This window comes from Rhododendron vialii, chromosome 5a, assembly GCF_030253575.1.
Source record: "Rhododendron vialii isolate Sample 1 chromosome 5a, ASM3025357v1".
NCBI classification, from domain to species: Eukaryota; Viridiplantae; Streptophyta; class Magnoliopsida; order Ericales; family Ericaceae; genus Rhododendron; species Rhododendron vialii.
The window spans coordinates 23837240-23857523 of NC_080561.1; the positions used below are offsets into that span (position 1 = coordinate 23837240).

The 20284-nt window shown below is 44.4% G+C and overlaps 2 protein-coding genes across 2 annotated transcripts; one reads left to right on the plus strand and one right to left on the minus strand.

Moving 5' to 3' along the window:
• Nucleotides 1-10759: 10759 nt before the first annotated feature.
• LOC131327682 (uncharacterized) lies at nt 10760-11200 on the minus strand. The gene has a single exon (XM_058360827.1). The coding sequence runs from the start codon at nt 11198-11200 to the stop codon at nt 10760-10762; it is 441 nt and encodes a 146-aa protein (XP_058216810.1).
• A 288-nt stretch (nt 11201-11488) lies between these two features.
• On the plus strand, nt 11489-12554 carry LOC131327683 (uncharacterized). The gene is made up of 2 exons (XM_058360828.1): nt 11489-11588; nt 12178-12554. The coding sequence occupies exons 1-2, from the start codon at nt 11489-11491 to the stop codon at nt 12552-12554; spliced, it is 477 nt and encodes a 158-aa protein (XP_058216811.1).
• Nucleotides 12555-20284: the final 7730 nt, after the last annotated feature.

The following is a 20284-nucleotide window of genomic DNA, read 5'->3' on the forward strand; positions in this document are numbered from 1 at the left end:
TCGATAAAAAGAGAAGGGAAATCGAGGAGTACGCTCGTTTGATTAGAAAACGAGAGTACGAGATACAAGAATTGCAACGAGTACGAGAGCATCCAGAAGATTCCAGACTTTCTAGAAGGAATTCCCATAAGGACAGACGGACTCTGGTAGTCCATAAGCAGGCTCATTCACGAGGAAGAAGGAACAGGAGTCCTATCATAGGGCGATACGAAGCTTCTCCACGAAAGAGGAGAAGCAGAAGTAAAAGCGGAACACCGGAAAGAAGGGCTTCTTCACGAAAAATGAGGAGCAGAGACCGAAGTTCCACCCCAGAAGAGGAGGAAACAAGGAAGCATCATCGGGATAGGTACGAGAGGTCTGATGCTGATTGGGTCAAGGCTACGGCTCACAAATCGAAGGAACACGAGGATGGGACAGTGACTACACGAGAAGCAGCACGCAAGGCCCTAAGTATTATTGCAGCCTCCCCCTTTGCAAAGAGGCTACAAGAGGCTAGCTTGCCGAGCAGAGTGAAGCACGGTACATTCGTACTTTACGAGACAAATACGGATCCCGTAGCTCACATACAACACTATCAACAAGCTATGTTCATGCACGAGGGGGATGATGCCATCTTATGCAAAATGTTCCCCTCTAGTCTTGGCAAGGTGGCTTTGGCTTGGTTTCATAAACTGGCCCTACGATCCATACGAGGTGGAGGCAGTTGGCTGAGGAATTCACTGTTCAGTTCTTGACAAGCAGAAAAGCCCCAAAGACTTTTGAAAGTCTTTCCACCATGAAGAAGGAGGAAAACGAGCAGATTAGGGATTATGCAAAGAAGTACTGGGAAACTTTCAACGAGATTGAAAGCTGCAGTGAGGAGTATGCAATTGCCACCTTCAAGACTAGTTTGCCTGTTCGGAGAGAGCTGCGTCGCTCATTGAATAAACATCTGGTAGCCACATTGGCTAAATTGATGGAACGGATAGAGCAACACGCCAGAATGGAGGATGACATACTCTGTGAGGATGGCAGGATTGTTGCCGAACAGCCAAAGGCGCCTGTCAAAAAGGTGGATAAGCCAGAGCCCAAGACTTATAGAGAGAGAAAGGAGTATGGGCAGGCTAAGAAAGAGCCGTACAAAGATAAGCAAGCTCCTGACCCCAAATCTTTCTTTTCTGTCACTACAGTTTGGAAGGAACCAATTTATAGGATTCTTTATCGAATAAAGAATCAGCCATATTTCAAGTGGCTCCCAAGTCTAGGCGGAGACAAGGACGCAAAACGTGCTATGAATCAGCACTGCAGTTACCATAAAGATTGGGGCCATATGAATGAGGATTGTGAGATGTACAAAAGACACCTTGATGATTTGGTCTATCGGGGCTATCTCAAGGAATTTATCCAGGAGGATCCAAAGGAAAAAGGGAAAGTCATGGAACTGGGTTACGAGCAAAATCCTAAAGGAGTAATCCACATGATACTTGGTTTGGCCACACCTTATACGAGAAATGAGGTTAGGCTATTACAAAGGCAGGTCAATCACGATCAGCATGTAATGCGATTGGGAAACAAGAGAGGGCGAGGGAACGATGTGTGCAATGAAAGCATAGCGTTCACAGCTGATGATCTGGGAGAACTCCAACTACCCCACAACGATGCTTTGGTCATAACCCTACGAGTTAGGGAATACGACATTGAGAGGATTCTAGTGGACTCAGGGAGTTGTACAGAGGTGATGTACTACGATGCGTTCAAGAAGTTGGGGCTAGCCCAAACAGACTTAGAGCAATCCTCAACACCCTTGATTGGGTTCGGTGTAGGAGCAGTCTGGCCTCTTGGAAAAGTAACACTACCTGTTCAGGCTGGATCAATGGTGTTAAGGACAGATTTCTTAATTGTTGATGTTCCTTCTTCCTATAACGCGATTATAGGGAGGACATGGCTACACAAAATGAGAGTTATCTCCTCGACTTACCACCAGATGGTGAAATTCCCAGGATCGAATGGGGTTGAAGTAATTAGAGGCAATCAGAAAGTGGCCCAACAGTGTCTGATCTCCATCATTAAAAGAGCCCCAAAAGCCCACCACGTTCATACATTAGAAATACCAGATCAACCAACTATCGAGGATGTTGGAAGAAGTCCGGCAGAAAAGGTGGTCGAAGGCCTGAAGAAGATTCAGATCAACGAGACTGATCCCAAAAGATATTTCTTAGTTGGAGAATCATTGCTAGCAGACGAAAAGGCTGAACTGATAAGATTTTTGAAGGAACATGTCGATGTATTTGCTTGGGTGCCAGAGGAAATGCCCGGGGTAGATGCAAGTGTGATCTGTCACCATTTAAATATTGATCCTCAACATAAACCGATCATTCAGAAAAAATGGAGAGCAGCCGTGCAGCATGCGAATGCTGTAATTGAAGAGGTTGATCGTTTGCTAGAAGCAAAAGCAATACGTGAGGTTTACTACCCAGAGTGGTTATCCAACACCGTGGTGGTGAAGAAAAAGAATGGGAAGTGGCAAGTCTGCGTAGACTTCACAGACCTAAACAAGGCGTGTCCAAAAGACAATTTTCCTCTTCCAAGGATAGACCAGTTGGTTGACGCAACCGCTGGTTACGAGCGAATGAGTTTCCTCGACGCATATCGAGGATATCATCAGATTGCTATGTTTGGGCCTGATCAAGAGAAAACTTCATTTATCACACCACGAGGGTTGTACTGCTATAGCGTTATGCCGTTTGGGCTAAAGAATGCTGGGGCAACATACCAAAGACTTGCAACCATCATGTTCAAAAAGCTCCTTGGAAAGACTATGGAAGTTTACATAGATGATATGGTGGATAAAAGTCAAGATAAACGGGGACATATAGCTGATTTAAAAGAAGCTTTCGAAATCCTGAGGGAATACAAACTGAAACTCAACGCCTCGAAATGTGCGTTTGGAGTCGGTTCAGGAAAGTTCCTGGGCCATTTGGCGACCATGAGAGGGATTGAGGCTAACCCTGATCAAATTGCAGCACTGCAAAGGCTACAAAGTCCCAAAACCACTAAGGAAGTCCAGAGGTTGACTGGAATGGCTGCATCATTTAATAGATTTATCAGCAGGTCAAGTGACAAGTGTAGACCCTTTTTTCAATTATTGAAAAAGAGGGAGGGATTCGAATGGGGAGCAAAGTGCGAACAGGCCTTCCAGGACCTAAAGAAGTATCTGGCCGAGCCCCCACTTTTGTCAACTCCACAGCCAGATGAGTCTTTAGTTTTGTACTTAGCTGTTTCTGAGCATGCAGTAAGTGCAGTCCTGTTGAGGGATTTGGGAATCGAACAAATCCCTATTTATTATGTTAGCAAGACACTGTTGGATGCAGAGACGAGATATCTACCCTTAGAAAAACTTGTCCTGGCACTTAGGACAGCCACAAGGAAATTGCCACACTACTTCCAAAGCCACAAGGTTGTGGTTTATACTGACTTTCCATTGAAATCACTGCTACGAAAAGTAGACTTCTCGGGAAGGATCTGGACATGGTCCATCAAGTTAAGCCAGTACAATATCGATTATCAGCCACGCACGACAATCAAAGGCCAAGTGTTGGCTGATTTTGTGGCAGAGTTTTCTCCTACGGTGGCTCCCCTACCTCCTACGAGAAAGGAACAGGCGACTAAGACATCACCCAAGAAGAATCAACCCTCAGCCGAACAGGACCCTATGGAATGGAAGTTATTCGTTGATGGATCGACATGTAATACTGGTTCAGGAATTGGGGTTGTCCTTTTTCCTCCTGAAGGAGTACTGATCGAACTATCTGTTCGGCTTGGTTTTAGTGCGTCGAATAATGTGGCTGAGTATGAGGCACTCTTGGCTGGATTAAGGAGTGCAAAAACCCTAAGAGCAGAACGGGTTAGGGTGTATTGTGATTCACAGCTTGTGGTCAATCAACTGTCCGGGGAATATGAAACCCGAAGTGAAAAGATGGTAGCCTACGTACAGGCAGCCAAAGACCTGTTTGATACCTTCGAAAGGGTATATATTGAACATATAAGTTCTGAACAAAATGCTCATGCAGATTCATTAGCTTGATTGGCTGCAGCAGTACCAACTGAGTTCAAGAGGAAGGTGGCAGTAGAATATCTGAGTGAACCGAGCATTGGGAGAAGTGTGGACTTGGTCTTGGACGTGAACCAAGGACCAAGTTGGATGGACCCAATCGTGGAGTTTTTACGTGACGAGATACTCCCTTCTGACAAAAAGGAGGCTCATAAGATAAGGACCAAATCTGCTAAGTTTTAGCTGTCCCCAGAGGGTAAGTTATACAGAAAATCCTTCACAGGCCCGTATTTGCTATGTGTACACCCTGAGATGGTGCAGAGATTTCTTCATGAAATCCACGAGGGAACATGTGGAAGCCATGCTGGAGGCAGATCCATTGCCCACCGAGCAATTACCCAAGGCTACTGGTGGCCACACATGCAGGAAGATGCAAAGGTGTATGTAAAGATTTGTGAGAAATGTCAAAAATTCTCACCAATGATTCGAACACCAGCCGAGGATCCGGTGCCTTTGACAAGTCCTTGGCCGTTTGCTCAATGGGGAATGGACATCGTGGGTCCACTACAAAAAGCAACTGGGAATCAAAAATTCCTGCTAGTTGCAACAGACTATTTTACTAAGTGGATTGAGGCAGAACCACTGGCCAAAATCACTGAACCTATGATAGAAAGGTTCGTGTGGAAGAGCATCATCACTCGCTTTGGGGTCCCTTATTCATTGATTACAGACAATGGATCCCAATTTCAGAAGAAATTCAAGGCTTTTTGTGTCCAGTACGGAATACGAAATTATTATTCAACTCCAGCTTACCCTCAGAGTAATGGGCAGGCAAAGGCATCTAATAAGACTATCCTTGACGGGATCAAGAAGAGGTTGGACAAAGCTAAGGGAAAGTGGCCTGACGAGTTACCACTAGTACTGTGGGCTCACCGAACAACACCTAGGAGGTATACGGGAGAGACCCCCTATTCATTGGCATATGGAACAGAGGCTGTCATACCTCTGGAAGTTGGTCTTCCAACCAATAGGACTGCATTGGTTGAAAGTGGGGGCAATGATAGAGCCCTTGAAATTGAGCTTGATCTTGCCGAGGAGAGGAGGGAAAGGGCCTTGGTCCATCTGGCTTCCTACCAGGAACAGTTGATGAAGAGCTATAATAAACACGTTCATCCTCAAGAATTTGGTGTTGGGGACCTCGTACTACGGAAGGTGCTCGGCAACACCAAGGCGGCCAACGAAGGCAAGTTGGGGGCCAACTGGGAAGGCCCGTATCGGGTAACCGAGATTGTAGGCATTGGGGCCTATAGATTAGTTGATCTGGATGGTAATCCAATTCCGAGGCCTTGGAATGTCCATAATCTGCGAAAATTCTTTGTTTAGAAGCGTTGAGTTCTGTTTTAGATTGCACTACGTGATTGTGTGGGAATTACGAATATAATTCCCTTGTTCTAGTTTTTTGATTTTATTATTTTAGTTGCAAGGGGTACGAATAACGCCCTCTTGAGTTTCACAGATTATGAATAAAATCACTTTTTGCAGAATAAATATTGCGTTCTTGGTATTTGTCTTAAAAATACGAACTACAGGCTTGGTTTCCCTCATTCGTATTGGGGAGCAGAGAACAGACACCTATACACTAAAGTACGTGAAACTTAACGAATACAAGTATGAAACACTTGTATGGCTTTCAAGTACGTGAAACTTAACGAATACAAGTATGAAACACTTGTATGGTTTTTAAAAACACTTGTATGGTTTTTAAGTATGTGAAAACTTAACGAATACAAGTATGAAACACTTGTATGGTTTTTAAGTATGTGAAACTTACGCAAAATTTAACAAGTACAAGTATGAAAACACTTGCATGGTTTGTAAGTACGAGAGACTTAGAAAGCATTTAAGTACGTGAAACTTAGAATGATGTTTACAGGATTTGCTAAGTATTGAACACTTCTACACAAGCAAACATCTGATTAAAGGATCAAAGTACGAAAATACTTAGATTAATCTATCTGCATCCGAACACATGCAAAAACGAGGGGAGCCCAGCAAATTGTATAGTTATGCCACAAAGGGCCGAATACCTGTATTAACAAAATATTACCATACTAGAGAAAGTATTGGTGCCACGCAGGGCTCGAATATCATGGTCACGCAGGACCAGCCAAAATTGTTTAAAAGTGCTTTATGCAGACTTACCAAGTCAATCTAAATTCTAGATTTCTGAAGGAGTTGCATTTGGAACCTCTCCACTGGCTCCCACAGTAGTATCACCTTCAGTTGCATTCTCCTCAAAATTAATGGGTTCAAGGGTTGATTGCCGAACAGGTGATTATATGGGATGAATGTCAGTTGGCGTATCCTCCCCTGCATCAGCAAAATCTTCAATCTGCTGCTCAACATCATCCTCTGAGGACTCCTCCTGTTCCTGAGAAGCTGCAGAATGCCTACTCGGCAGATCATTTTCCACCCAGAAGGTAGAGTCTTCAGCAATACCAACCTTAGTCAGACAAGCCCCCCAGCTGGCAGCCCAGATCTGGTCTTGTATAGCTAGCATCTGTTCCACGTAGCTGGTTGTAGCAGCATCAAACCCCTTCTGATAGCCTTCCTCGTGAGCAGCTGTTTTGGTTTTTTCTATTTAAACCAAAGCCTGATTGAGGCTGTCTTCGGCTGTCCCGAGCTTGTCTTTTGCCTCCTCAAAGTCAGCCTTGGCTTTGTCTCTTTCTCTCTCTAGTCTAGATATGGTACGGAGCAGCCTGGTGTTGTTGTTCAATAGCGTGATCCTTTCAGTGTCTGCGTCCTGGAACTTTTGGCCCAGTATGACTATCTTTTGAATAAACTAACGAGTACCAAAAGAGTTAATGATCAAATATAATACAAGAAAGGTCTTAGCTTGATTGAAGGAAAGTCTTTGTTGTTACCTTAATACCATTGACGAGACCAGTGGCTACAAGACGATCAGGTGCGGATCCGGATTCTTTCTGCATATCGACTGGAAGCAGCAACCCCTGAGCCAGGGCAAGTGCTGTTTCTGACGAACTAGCACTGTCCCTGACGTGAATGGGACGGTCTCCCCTAGTGAATGGAGGAGTCCATGTCTGGGGAAGTATTTGAGTAGTTGGCGGCGTGGGGTGATGGGTTTCTGTATCAGCTTGAGAAGTAGTGCCAACTGGGTCTTCAGATCTAGGCCGTTTATCTCGATGGGCGTCACTAACATCGAGAGTAGTATCCACTCCTCGAGTAGATAAAGGGGAGCGGGTAGAACCTCCTTTGTTGCGACGAGGTGCAGGAGGAGCGTTCCCAGTAGAAGCCACCCGACCAGTTCCACGTCCCCGAGAAGAGACGGTATGAAGGGTGCTGAGGTTTAGGGGTTGACGAGTCATAATACTTGAGTTTGGAGGAGATGGAGAATAACCTGAGGAGGAGGATTGGCTGGTCACACGGCTGGGAACTGGCTATTCGGGCTGTGGTTGAGAGGCAGCCTGTCTCAGAAAGGGTCTTCGAACTCTCACCCGAGGTAACGGAACGCCTTCTGATATAGGGACTTCACCCAACTGCCCAGCTATTGTCACACCAGTGTTAGCTCTTAGGCTCCTCGGCTAGGGAGCAGTTGATGTGGAGGTAGCACTGGTGCTGGGGTGGGCAAGTCTCCTATCAATGACACCTCTGTAAACAGGATCGTACCCCAATAAAACGTCTGCGTTGCGACCCCGACCAGCTGTTGGGGTGCGGGGTTCACCTGAATACTTCAAAACCCTGTTAATCTCTGCCGTTCGGACGTAGCTTGGTTCACGTCTTGGATGCCTGTTAGCATTTTCTGCTGCAAGTCAAAGCATAAACAGAGGTTAAAATAAGCAGAAGTACAGTAACAAGGGAAAATGCAAGTTGCATAAATAGAAAATTAGGAGCATACGTGGGTATCCTCATATGTGGGGGCAATGGAGGCCCACCACCTGACCATCCTCCCCTAGTGGCTCGAAGCCTCCAGTGACGTAGAGGCAATCGATTTCATGATCCCGAGCAGAGTCTGGCAGGTTTAGCACGAGACGCTTTTCTGCCCTTCTAACTTTGAAGTAGTAAGTATTATATTCAGGGTTTAGTACAATGCTATACCAACACTGAATGTCCCAAATTCCTAGCTGGGTCCCCAGAATCCTATTCAAAGCTACTACTCCCATTATCAGCCTAAAAACGTTTGTTGATACTTGCATGGGGGTGAGACGGTACCAGTTTAGGATCTGGCGGAGTAATGGGTGAAGGGGAAATCGGACTCCACCTTCGACAATGGCCACAATAAGGATACACGTTCTATCCCATGAGCCACCATCCCTATCTGCTTCTAGAGGGGCAAGTTCGAGCCCCACGTTATCAGGGACGCTATTCTCAGTCCTTAATGCCGCCATGGCAGTTGGGGTTTCATAGAGTTTCCTAAACTTGTTGGGTTTTGGAAGGTTTTCATTATCATCCGCCATGGATACGAAAGAAATGAGCAGGATAGAATCGAAAATTAGGTGCAATCGAAACCCTAAAAACCAAAATCTGGATCGAATCTCAGAATAAGACACAAGAAGGAGCAAGAATAAGAAGTCTTACGAAACTATTGCAGTGGTTCCCTGGGACACAATCGAATTTGCAGACGACGGCGATGGCGGATGTGAGGCGGGATATATTCACCTGGTTTTAGAGAGAGAAAGAGAGGGTTCAAGCTTTGGAGAAAAATCCAAAAGTATTCTCTTTGGAATTTAAGTGAAAGAGACGGAGACAAAACGTCTCGTTTCACGCCGTTACAAATTAAAATAACGGAAAGTAAGTGCCGTTCTGACGACGTTTGATAAAACGTCAGTTCGAAATTAATGAAAGGCATACGAAACATGCCATGTGGAGTTACTACCCCGAAATGGTATAATGACAAAGGCGCCAAAAAGCATCAATAAGTATTAAATACTATGACTGCTCGGTATCAGAGGAAATTCGGTCTAAACGTTTGTCTCTAAAAGCTTCACCCATTACCCCCGAACAGTGGAAAATAGGTAAAGCTGGGGAGCAATTGTAGGGAGGTATTCCCGAACAGATACATCTAGTTGCCGAACACGTGATGTATAAGAACACGTGAAAGATTGGACAGGACTTATCACCGATCAGTGCGTTGAACGGCGATAAAGGCCAATAACATGAGAAGTCATTGGTGTAAACTAACTGTTCAGCAGATAGAGACATTCCGATTACATTGGACCAAGTTACATGTGAAGTAGCTGGTCCAGGAAGACTGTTCGGCTACGATACAGCCAAACAAGGAAAGAGTTCTAATCAAGAGCAAGAGCAGAGGAAGTACTCTGGAAAATTCCAGAGTAGTCATGGATGAGATCCCAAGAATATAGGATCTGAGAAAGATACCCAACGAGAATGGGATGTTCGGCTTTTAATGGAAAAAATCCTAAAAGGACTCTTTTATAATGAATTGATAAGGAAAACGAGAATCCTTGATATCCAGGGTTTCCTATACAAGATAGGAATCCTAGGGCAACAGAGATGCTTGGGCAGCAAGCATATGCAAATCTATAAATATGAGGTAAACCTAGAGGAAACGGTACGCAATATGTTGAATTCTCGTATTCTTCTACTGATAATTAGGGTTTCTCTAAGTATGTGATACTAACTTAGGCATCGGAGGGCCTTTGCCACGAGAGGCAAAGGTGTACTCATCCCTTGTCTGTTTTGCAGATTAGGGTACCGACGACGAAATAGGGTTCCGGTGAAAAGGCACGAATTAGCCGTAGCAATCCAAGGTGATCCGAAGCATCAATTGTTTTCATCCCCTACACAAGACTTTGATGACGTAATGGTAAGGCACGCCTAAGGAGAATGAATGAGGAGGCTAACAGTTTAGTTTAGGCTTCAACAGGCCTAAGGCTTTCTCCAGGCACTTTTTGTAGGGCCGTAACGGTCTAGAAACGGTTGTTGCCCTTCGTCCGGAGGAGAGGTTTAGGCCTGCCAGCATTTATAGTAGAGCCTCTTGAGTCCGTGGTGGAGGGCACTCAGGAGGAAGACGAGCAGCAGTGGAATGATTGGCGTGACCCCATTATTTCATTCCTTAAAAATCCACGTACTAAGGTATCGAAGAAAACAAGGAGAGGGGCTATTAGTTATCTTTTTATTGGAGATGGCCTATACAAGAAAAGCCTAGAAGACGATTTACTCCTTAAATGCCTTGATGGGGTGGAGACTTTAAGGGTCATGGGCGAAGTTCATGAAGGTGTTTGTGGCGCACATTAATTAGGTATCAAAATGAGGCGGTTAATTTGAAGATATTGGTATTATTGGCCTAGGATTCTGAAGGATTGCATTCGATATGCTAAAGGGTGCCAGGCCTACCAAGCCCATGGTCACGTGCCAGCAGCCAGCTATCAGGCCGTGATTAAGCCATGGCCTTTTAGGGGCTGGGCTATGGATTTAATCGGGATGATCCACCCTCCTTCGTCTAAAAACCATACCTTTATTTTAGTGGCCACATATTACTTCACTAAATGGGTCGAGGCTTTTTCTTTGGGTAGATTAAACCACTTTATAAAGCAAACAGCCTCAAACTAATAGAGAATACAAAACAGACTCTGAAAAGATGTTCGAACATTGAACACCATAAAAGGGAAAACCTCAAAGCCACCTAGACCCACTTACAAAAGCAAGACAAAACAGACCACAATCAAGGAAAAAACAGGCAGTACACAACTAGGGACTGAAAATCCTAGAACTTAAGCCCCAAACAGCAGACATCAATCTGGCTTCATCAGTATGCGGAAGGCCTCTCCAAGAGCAGAGACATGCTCTAACTTCTGCGATGATGTGAGAACTCGACAAAGGAGTAGGAAGAGATTTTCTTTGAAAAACTCTGTTATTCCTTTCATGCCAAATCCAATAGATCGAAGCTGCCAAAGAAAGCTTGTAAACTCTGTAGTGAAGTGAGGCTCCACTCATCGGAGAGCATACCCAATCAATTTCCCCTGACAACCCCAAAACTGATCGAGTAATATGATTCTTAGACAGAACCACCTGCCAAACCTCCTTAGAATACGGGCATGAGAAAAATAAATGTTCATGAGTCTCTACGTCATTTAGGCACAACCTACAACCGGCAGTAGTACCCAACCCCCAACTACCCAATCTATCCATAGTTGAAAGTCTGCCCAAAAATGCAATCCACACAATAAACGCCCACCGAGGAACATGATGAGGAATCCAAACACTTCCCGCCCACAGAACAGTGGGATACGACACCCTCAAAGCCCGCCAAGCAGAGTAAGGGTCCAAGGCATCGAATAAGAAGTAAGAGTATTAGGAACCAAAGTAGAAAGGGTTTGAGCTACTATTTCCCTTGTAACCACACTTCGTGACCTCAGCCACTTCCAGGAACCATGGTGAATAATAGAGGATACCTTAGCAAGTAAAGATCTCCCCATAATGGCATCACCAAATTTCAGATACAAGGGGCCCAATGCATGCCAGTTATCAATCCAGAGAAAGGTAGAGAAACCATCACCAATAGTATATTTAATCCAAGGTTGGACTAAGTCCCTAAGATGAAAAGTTTCCTAATGGTCCAAGAAGCCTCAATAGGAATTCTAATTCTCCACAAACTTTGATCTTTAATAATGTAGGTATGAATCCATTTTATCCAAAGAGTGTCAGACTTGAGACATAAGGCCCATAAATGCCTTAACATAGATGCTCGGTTCCAATCTTTGAGAAGTCTGATCCCCAATTCTCCTTAAATGGGCCGAGGCTATCCCACTGAAATCTGTAAACCAGCAAGATGTCATCAAGGCCATAAGAGAAAGGATAATCCATAGGTTTGGGATTCCCCAACACTTGGTGGCGGATAGAGGATTGGTCTTCTTTGGGAGAGAGGTCCAGGCCTTTTGCAGCCAGTACAACATCACCCTATCCCATTCCACTTCTTACTATGCTCAAGGGAACAGGCAAGTAGAGTCTACAAACAAGACCTTGATTGGGATCATGGAAAAAATGGTGGAGGAGAACCCCAAGAGTTTGGCGTGAGCTTCTGTCCAAGGCCTTGTGGGCCTATAGGACATCTAAAAAAGAGGCTACTAACGTTACTCCCTATATGTTGGTATATGGCCATGACGCAGTGTTGCCAATGGAGGTCACTGTTAGGTCAACAAGGTGGGCTTACCAGAATAGCCTTACTCCATCAGAATATATCCAGGCCATGCTCATGGAATTGGAAGATCTAGATAAGGTTAGGTTGGCAGCCTTTGATCATATGGTGGTCCAAAAGCAACGGGTGGCCAAGGCCTATGACAAGAGGGTCAGGAGGAAGAGCTTCTCAGAAGGGGATTTGGTCTGGCAGACCGTGTTGCCGTTAGGAACGAAAACCCCCAAGTATGGGAAATGGTCTCCAACATGGGAAGGGCCTTACCAAATTGGTCAAGTCTTTAGAGGTAATGTTTATCTCCTTATGGACTTGGATGGTAAGGTGCATACACTATCAATGGTAAGTTTTTGAAGCATTACCATCCTACCATGTGGGAAATGGGGGATTTTAATGAGAAACAACCATAAAAAACATAACACATATGCAGAAAACCAAAGGCTTGAGATTCAGTTTTTAGGCCATAAAAGCAATTAGCAAAAAGGGCCTGAAAAGGAGAGTTGCAGGCTAAACATAGTCAAGAAAGCCTAGATGATAGCAGGCCTCTTCACAAACAAAACAAACATGCCTTAAAAGCCTGATAAGGAAAAGTCTTGGGCTAGGCGATACCAAACAAAGCAAAAGAAGCGCATGGCTAGAATTATTACATGCTCCTTGAAGTTCAGAGCTTGTTTTCCAAACTGGCCTTAAGGTTATCCCAGGCAGTCACAGCATCGTTGAACACCACCTCTGCTTGGTCCCTCGAGGCCTCGGCTGTCGGCTTTTCAACCATCAGGTTCTGAAGGGCGTGCAGTGGGCCTTGAGCAGCATCAAGTAGTTCCTACCTCCTATGGGCCAACAACACCTCATGCTGTTCATGGTTGGTCAAATGTTGTCGGGCCTTGCTCAGTTGTGTCTCTAACGATTGGATGGTGTGAGGAGGTCTTTGCGCTTTACTTTGGCCTCCCCAATCTTTGTTTTGAGCTGGTCCCGCGCCTCAAACCCTTGCTTTAGTTCTTGCTGCAGTTCATCAATCTTGGTAAGCTTTGAGGTGGCAAGGGTACGCCTCTCAGTGGCCGACTCATAAGACCTTTTTAGGCTGAGGAAATCTCTAAGAAAATATTGCAGGGCAGGTTTGGCATTACCTCTTAAGGCTTGGGATTTTGACTAGGACACTCATCGATTTTCGGACAGTGGAGAATTGATCCTGGTGGAGAGCAAAGTCAATGCCTAGGCCTAGGGCTCCCTTCAAAGTTTCCTTGGCCTGGATGACCTCTTCGGGAGTATACGATGCTGGCGTTGATGACCCAATTCCACTACCGGAAGTCCCTGAAACTGTGGGCTGAACCAACTATTCCACGATCTGGAAAAACTTGTCGAAAGACTCGTCGTCAATGTCAAGGAGGATGGGCTTCTTCTCAGCAGGCGATTCCACCTTTGACGGCTCTTTAGAGGAAGAGGCAGCTTGAGTATCCTCCTAAGAGCCTTCAAGTTTTTCTGAAGAGTTAGAATCATCAAGTTCCTGCCAAGACCAGCATGGAATCAGTGTCAACAGTTGCTAGGGTCAAGGGCATAGAGGAAATGTTTCCTTACATGAACAATGGGAATACTAGAATCTGTTTTCTCAATAGAGGTAACACTTTTTGTCTTTCTTTTCACAGTTACCTGTAACCCTTTGGTCTTGGCAAGGGCAGGTTTGGCAGTTTTGCTGCCAACACCCTTTTCACTGGCCTGGTTTCAGAAATGAAAAAGTGGGTTAGGCCATATAAGTAAAACGCCAAGAAGAAAGATAAAAAGGGAACGAGTGAGTACGGGCATAGGGGGAGATCCCTCTTTGTCTAGGGATTTGGTGGAACTTCCCCTTGTACGCCCAACGATGGCTGCCTGGGTAACCTGAACAGGGTTTAAGAGGAATGAAAACTCGAATTCTACAAGTTAAACAGTAATGAAAGCATAAGAATTGAGATACCTTTGCAAGATGACTTATCCCAGTCACAACCTTTGAGGCTAACCCAGAAAGCGTCTTGGCCTTTTTGGTGGCTTGTTTCCACTGTTCAACTTCTTCTTCTTCAAGGCCTGTGTTAGACAAAGATTATCAAAGCACAGAAATAAAGCAACAAGGTAAAGAAAGGCTGATGAATAAAAACTTACTCTTCCTTTTTGAAGAAGTTGCGGAGGTTGTCTTGGCCTTAGAACTGCCTTTCTTGGGCTCTAGAGGAGGTGGAGGGGCTATCTCCTTCAAAATTTCTTTCACAGACTTGGAAAAAAGAGGTTTGATGTAGCTTTTCCACCAAGCATTAAACTCTTCAGATTTTTCAGGGGCTTCAGAGTAAGGCAAGAGTTTGAAGTCGGTATTGGCTTTGACAAAGTCATCCCTGACTTTTTCCAGGGACTTTAATTCAACAATAGGCTTTGTTGTGAAGTTAACGTTCAACGATGCATAGGGGGGAAGGGGAATGAGTTGAAGCAGGCCAAATTGTCGAGCAAATTGAGCAGCATTGTAAAATTCAACCCCAGACTTCTCATTTTTAGACTTGGCACTCAGACCATATAGCAAGTCTCAAGAAATCAAAAAGCTCGCCCAGATTTCCTTTTGGTCATCATCATCTTCCCCAAACTCAGTCGGATTAGTCTTAAGCCAAAAGGGGACCGTATCCTTTTCAAAGGGCATCCAACCAGAGCCCATTGAAATAAGGTCACTATAAAAGTAACGAAAGCAGGCTTCGAATGTATGGTTACGGGGGGAAAGGTCATGGTAGTGGAGGCCATAGCAGGTGTTTTCTAGGGCCTTAGTCGGGCTCGGACCCAAAGATGGGAAATAGGTCCAGAGCCACAAGGTCATGATTCATAAAGGACTAGCAGCAAACAAGTAACGATTCTCCAGAAGATCGTGCATGCCCCTATACAAATAGGCCAAAGCCAGTGGGGCCATGGCTAGCTTTTGACCCGAAGCTAAAGCCTTGGCCAGATCCATGAAATCCTTGGTAACCCGGCTTGAGGAAACGCAAAAAATAAACTTGTTCAACCATTAGAGTAAAAAAGCCACATGTTCCTCTTCAGTTACATTCCCTTCCCCGTGAAAGAAGGGGATAAAGTGGGTATAAGCCAAAAACTCAGAAGCAGGGTACTCAAAGACGAGGGTCTTCTGGCTTAGAAAACAGTTGGCCTCAACGCCGTGAGCACGGAGGCCGGTAAGGAAGCTTATGTCTTGCAGCGTCGGCCCCATCATCCCAACCTTAAAGTGAAAGCTATTAGTGGTTGTAGACCAGAATTGGGCCGAAGCGAAAAAGAGAGCATTATCCATGTTTATGGTCGATTTGCTTAGCATAATGGCATCATGGATACTGATTGATTTCCACAGTTGGCCTTTAGCCTCGGACACCCGGTCTAATCAAGCGAGGTACTCTTTATCAGGCCGAGGCCATAACCGATTAGGGTTTGGTTTGTGATAGAAGCTCCAGTCGGGGACAATTGAGTCAAACGGTAGGGTATCCTCGGCCAAGGGGTAGTATGCAAAAAGAGAGGAGGGAAACTCACCATCGAAAGCTGGACCGAGCGCCATTCCTGATTTCACCACGGCCTGCGGGATCAGAACCTTTGTGTGGATGGGAGTTTTCTCACCTTCGATCACTTGTACAGCTTGGGTCGCCAAGCTCACTGCTTTTTGGCGAGGTTTCTTAGGAGCCATGGCGGAGTCACGAAGTTTAGAGTTAGGGTTTGTTGGCTATCCTTTGGAATGAAGAAGGAGTGAGAGAAAAAAAAGAAAGGGAGTAACGGTTTCTAGTCGTGGGAGGAGTGAGAGAAAAAAAAGAAAGGGAGTAACGGTTTCTAGTCATGGGAGAATAAAAAGGAGAAGTGGGTTTTTGAAATTATAAAGTGAAATTATGGGAGGAGTTAGTGGGGAGTGGATCATAACCACCCATCACCCCCCCATCCTCGGGGAAAGGGAAAAGCCCATGTGAAGTAATCATCATGCCTTTTTTCCAAGATGCATTTCCCTCCTTTTGTTCCTAGGAAAAGAGGATACCTAGAAAGGACAAGTGTCCTTGGAAATTACAAGTGGCGGCTGATTTAAAAGCCGGAAGTTCAAGACCCCTTGAAATTTATTCAGGTGTAAGAGGAACACCATGAATACCACTTTTGTGTTCAAATTTTTTGGGCCAGGTAGCTGTGAAAAGGCCAAAATGGAACTGGTACACGCCTTGATTTTTTGATCAAAATCGAGGTTGGGTGTGTGTGTGCCAGGTAGCGGCGGAACCGAGGTTGGGTGTGTGTGTGCCAATGGGAACCCAGGACGGTGGAACCATTGTGAGGATACTCAGGAGTCCGGAACGGCGGAACCGAGGTTGGGTGTGTAGCTTGGTTATCCGCGGTACGGAGCCAATGCAAATGATTTTGAAAGGTTGGGTGTGTTAAACAAATGTTTTTGAAAGATTGTTTTGTAAATGAAAATGATGACACAGTCTACGATGAGTCGCGTAAGAGAAACAGAAACTCTTGGACACCAACGATAGTTGATTAAACAAATGTGGATGTGTCATTGTTAGCTGTGTATACATGTATCATGTGGAAATCGATGACTGTATAACCTGTTGTTTGTAAGTTATGGGTTAGCGGGTATGGGATTCTTCTGCTGAGCTTTGTAGCTCACGGTGTTACCCTTTTGGTGACCCTGACATATTATATCGATGGCGACGCTGGTATAATGTGTCAGATTTTGTAGATAATCAGGGTAAGCAGATCACCGGGAGGCTTTTGAAGCTGAGGACCTAGCAAGAATGGAGGAGCAGGAGGAGCTGTAGTTAGGAACCCTAGAACCCCCTCCATTTGTGTAAATATTAAACTCTTGTGGGAGTTTTATTGTAATAACGAGCCAGACTCCATTTGATTTTATGAATAAAATGTCTTCTTAACGTACCCAAAATTCGGGGCGTTACACTTGCAGACCTAAGCAAACTGCTCACAAGCAGCTCACCCAGGTTTGCTCGATCTTTTGATTCTCGATCCTTCTTCCATAAGGAATCAAACTCAAAGGGTTTAAAGGGCCCACTAGAGATGAAAGGCCCAATAAAACGGTGGGAAGGCCTGAAGAAGTCTCGTTCCTCAACTTTGGTGGGACCAGAGGATGTCCATTCAAGCAATAGCTTGAGTATTGAAGCAGCTCAAATGGCCTGATCGCTGCAGGGACTGAAATTCTTTTTGCCCTTTTACAAAGGAAAGAAGGGTTTCTCAGGCCTTTGCCGTTTTCTTGGAGTAAAAGGCACGTTTTGTTCAGAGAGCAGCCCCTCATTAGAGCATTTCGAAGCTGCTCAAGCCCAAGCCTTTGCTAGAAGGCCACATGGCAGCTATGCATTGGAGCATTTTGAAGCAGCTCAAGGCCTATAGCTCCTATAACTCTCAGTTTTGGAGGCCTTGGAAAGTGTCCACGACCTCAAAGCTCACAGCTTATGCATCTACATTTCCATTTCTTTCAAGCATTACTTGTACTCACTTCAAAGTAGTTTAAGTTTCTTGTACCCAAGCTTCATTAAACCATTATTGGAGTTCGTTTGATTCAAGTTTAGCTTCGCTTTATCTTTCTTTCCATTTTCCACAACGATCAGAAAATTTTAAGTCCTTAGCCCGACAAGGCGAACCAATGAACCATCTCGAGGCCTCACCCTTTGGGCCAAGCACAATCACTCGAAAGGAGTCAGATTTCGAGGCTTCTAGGCCTTCAAAACAACTTGGACAGCAGACCTGTCCTGGCACGCCCGCATTCTAAGCCGATTTGGTTTTGACACTTTTTGTGGTGAAACAGTGGGTTAACACCAGTGTTTTGCTTTCGCATTGTCTCTCTCAATAATTTTCATTCACCACACTGAAAATGAACTTTTATAAGACATGCATAAACATCCATGATGTTCAAGCAGCTCGGTAAAACGTTCAGTTTGATAAATTTATAGGCAAAGCCCAATAAACTAATTAAGCTCAAAATAAAATATCGATCCTATAAATGTAGAAAGGTACAACTGTACAAGTAGCCCACGTCTTTAAAGTTTCTTTTTGTTTAATAAAGATCTATAATTTTATTTTTGGTTAGCATTACGTACTTGTACCAAAAATAATTTTTCATACAATAAATTTTAAAGCTCCCAAAAATATGAGTAAGTCTTCAAATCTCCAAATAAATTACAATTGGTTATCTCTAATCAACTTACAACGGTAGAATCTCCCAATAAATTAGTTTCTTAATTCTCCTTCATAAAAGGAGAAGTTTGGCTAGACCCCTTTGAAAATGGATATATAGTCAAATGTGATAACATGCTATTCAATTCTACATGCATAAATGGAATTGTTTTTTATTTTATTTTTACGCTAGAACCCAAGTAGACCTGATGAAATAGGTTACAGGAATTATTTTTTTTTAACCACGGAAAGAGAGAAGAATTTATTAACGAAGAAACCGGTCAAAAGACCGGATATCATCCAAAGCAAGATTAGCTAGCCAATGGGAGACAAGACCACCCCAATTTCCTAGTCTAATCCCTAATAGGGAACACTTAGCCAACGAATGGGCTACCTTATTACAAGAACGATTAACATGCACGAAAGTACAAGAGGAAAAGAAAGGCAGAAGAACTAAGCAATCCAAGAGAATAGAACTACAATCCGCAAAAGATTTTCCTGCTTGAGTAAGTGCTTGAACAACTTGGAGAGAATCACCCTCGACAACAATCTTTGAAAGGCCTTTATTAGCTGCAAAGACCAAAGCTTCCTGGAAGGCCATGGCCCCTACAGCTCTGGGAGAGAAAAGCCCACGAAAAGGGATGGCCACCATGCCCACAATCTGCCCCCAATGATCTCGAGCCACAATGCCGACCCCAACTGAGCCATTTGCCCTTTGAACGGCCCCATCAACAACATTAAGTTTTATCACATCAGCAAGAGGTGGATGCCACATAGGAACGCTCCCAGAAATAGCAGGGCTTTGGAGAGAATGATCATCAACCATAGCAACCTTAAATTCGGAACAAAGAGTAGAAGCCTTTTCCAGAATCATAGTACCATCCCAGCCAAGGCCATCAAAATACACTTGATTTCTTGCCTTCCAAATGAACCAGCAAATAGAAACAAAAAACGCACCCATATCCACCAATGTATCAGACGCATAAGAATTATGGGCTCAGACGCATAAGAATTATGGGGGAACGAATACCACCAATCAATAAACTGAAAGGAATTCCACATAGAAGAAACCACAGAGCTAAATGGGGAATCAAGCCACACCGCTCGCGATAGCTTGCACTGGAAAAGCAAGTGCTCTAGTGTTTCATAATTGATCTTACACCTTGGGCAGTAGGGAGAAACATCAATACCTTTACGATTCAAATTAGCACATATGCAATAGCATTATGGGAACATCTTCACAAAAATATCTTGACTTTATTAAGGATTGGTAAAGACCACAAAGATTTCTAGAAAGAATCAGAAGGAATACCCGAACTCCACTCACCGCGTTCTCGAGACTGTTGTGGAAGGTTGCTTTGTTTGCCAAACGATAAGCCGACTTTACCAAAAAGGACCCATTGCTGGTGGAGTGCCATAAACCCCTATCTCCGCAGCCTTGTGAACTGATTGGAATCAAGAGGATTGACTTCACATCAGATTCCAAAAAAAGCTCCTTAAGCAATGAAACATTCCAGCTATGGGAAGTGCTATCGATAAGATCCGAGACACCGTGAATGAGACTAAGAAGGGAAGCGGCTGGTGGGGGAGGACTAAGCACTTTAAAAGAGAGAGACCTCGGAAGCCAGGGATCGCGCCAAACATCAATGGAAGAACCATCCCCCACATTCCATCTCCAGCCCTTTCTAAGAATGGCTCTTCTTGCCAAAATGCTGCGCCATGCCCAAGATGCTGAGCTTGGGCAACAAGCTTCCCAAAAAGACTTATTATAAAAATACTTGCCCTTAAAAAGCTGTAGAAATAAAGAAGGCAGGCCTTGTAAAAGACGCCAACCCTATTTCGCAAGAAAGGCAAGATTGAATGCAAAAAGATCATGAAAGCTAACCCCACCATCAGTTTTGCTGTCACAGAGTTTGCTCCAACTAACCCTGTTAATC

Excerpts from the sequence above, each read along its gene's own strand:
- LOC131327683 (XM_058360828.1), top strand. The coding sequence starts at position 11,489 with ATGGCATCACCAAATTTCAGATACAAGGGGCCCAATGCATGCCAGTTA. Across the intron at positions 11,589-12,177 it reads AATAGTATATTTAATCCAAG|TGTTGCCAATGGAGGTCACT; the intron begins GTTGGACTAAGT and ends GCCATGACGCAG.
- LOC131327682 (XM_058360827.1), bottom strand. The coding sequence starts at position 11,200 with ATGGATAGATTGGGTAGTTGGGGGTTGGGTACTACTGCCGGTTGTAGG.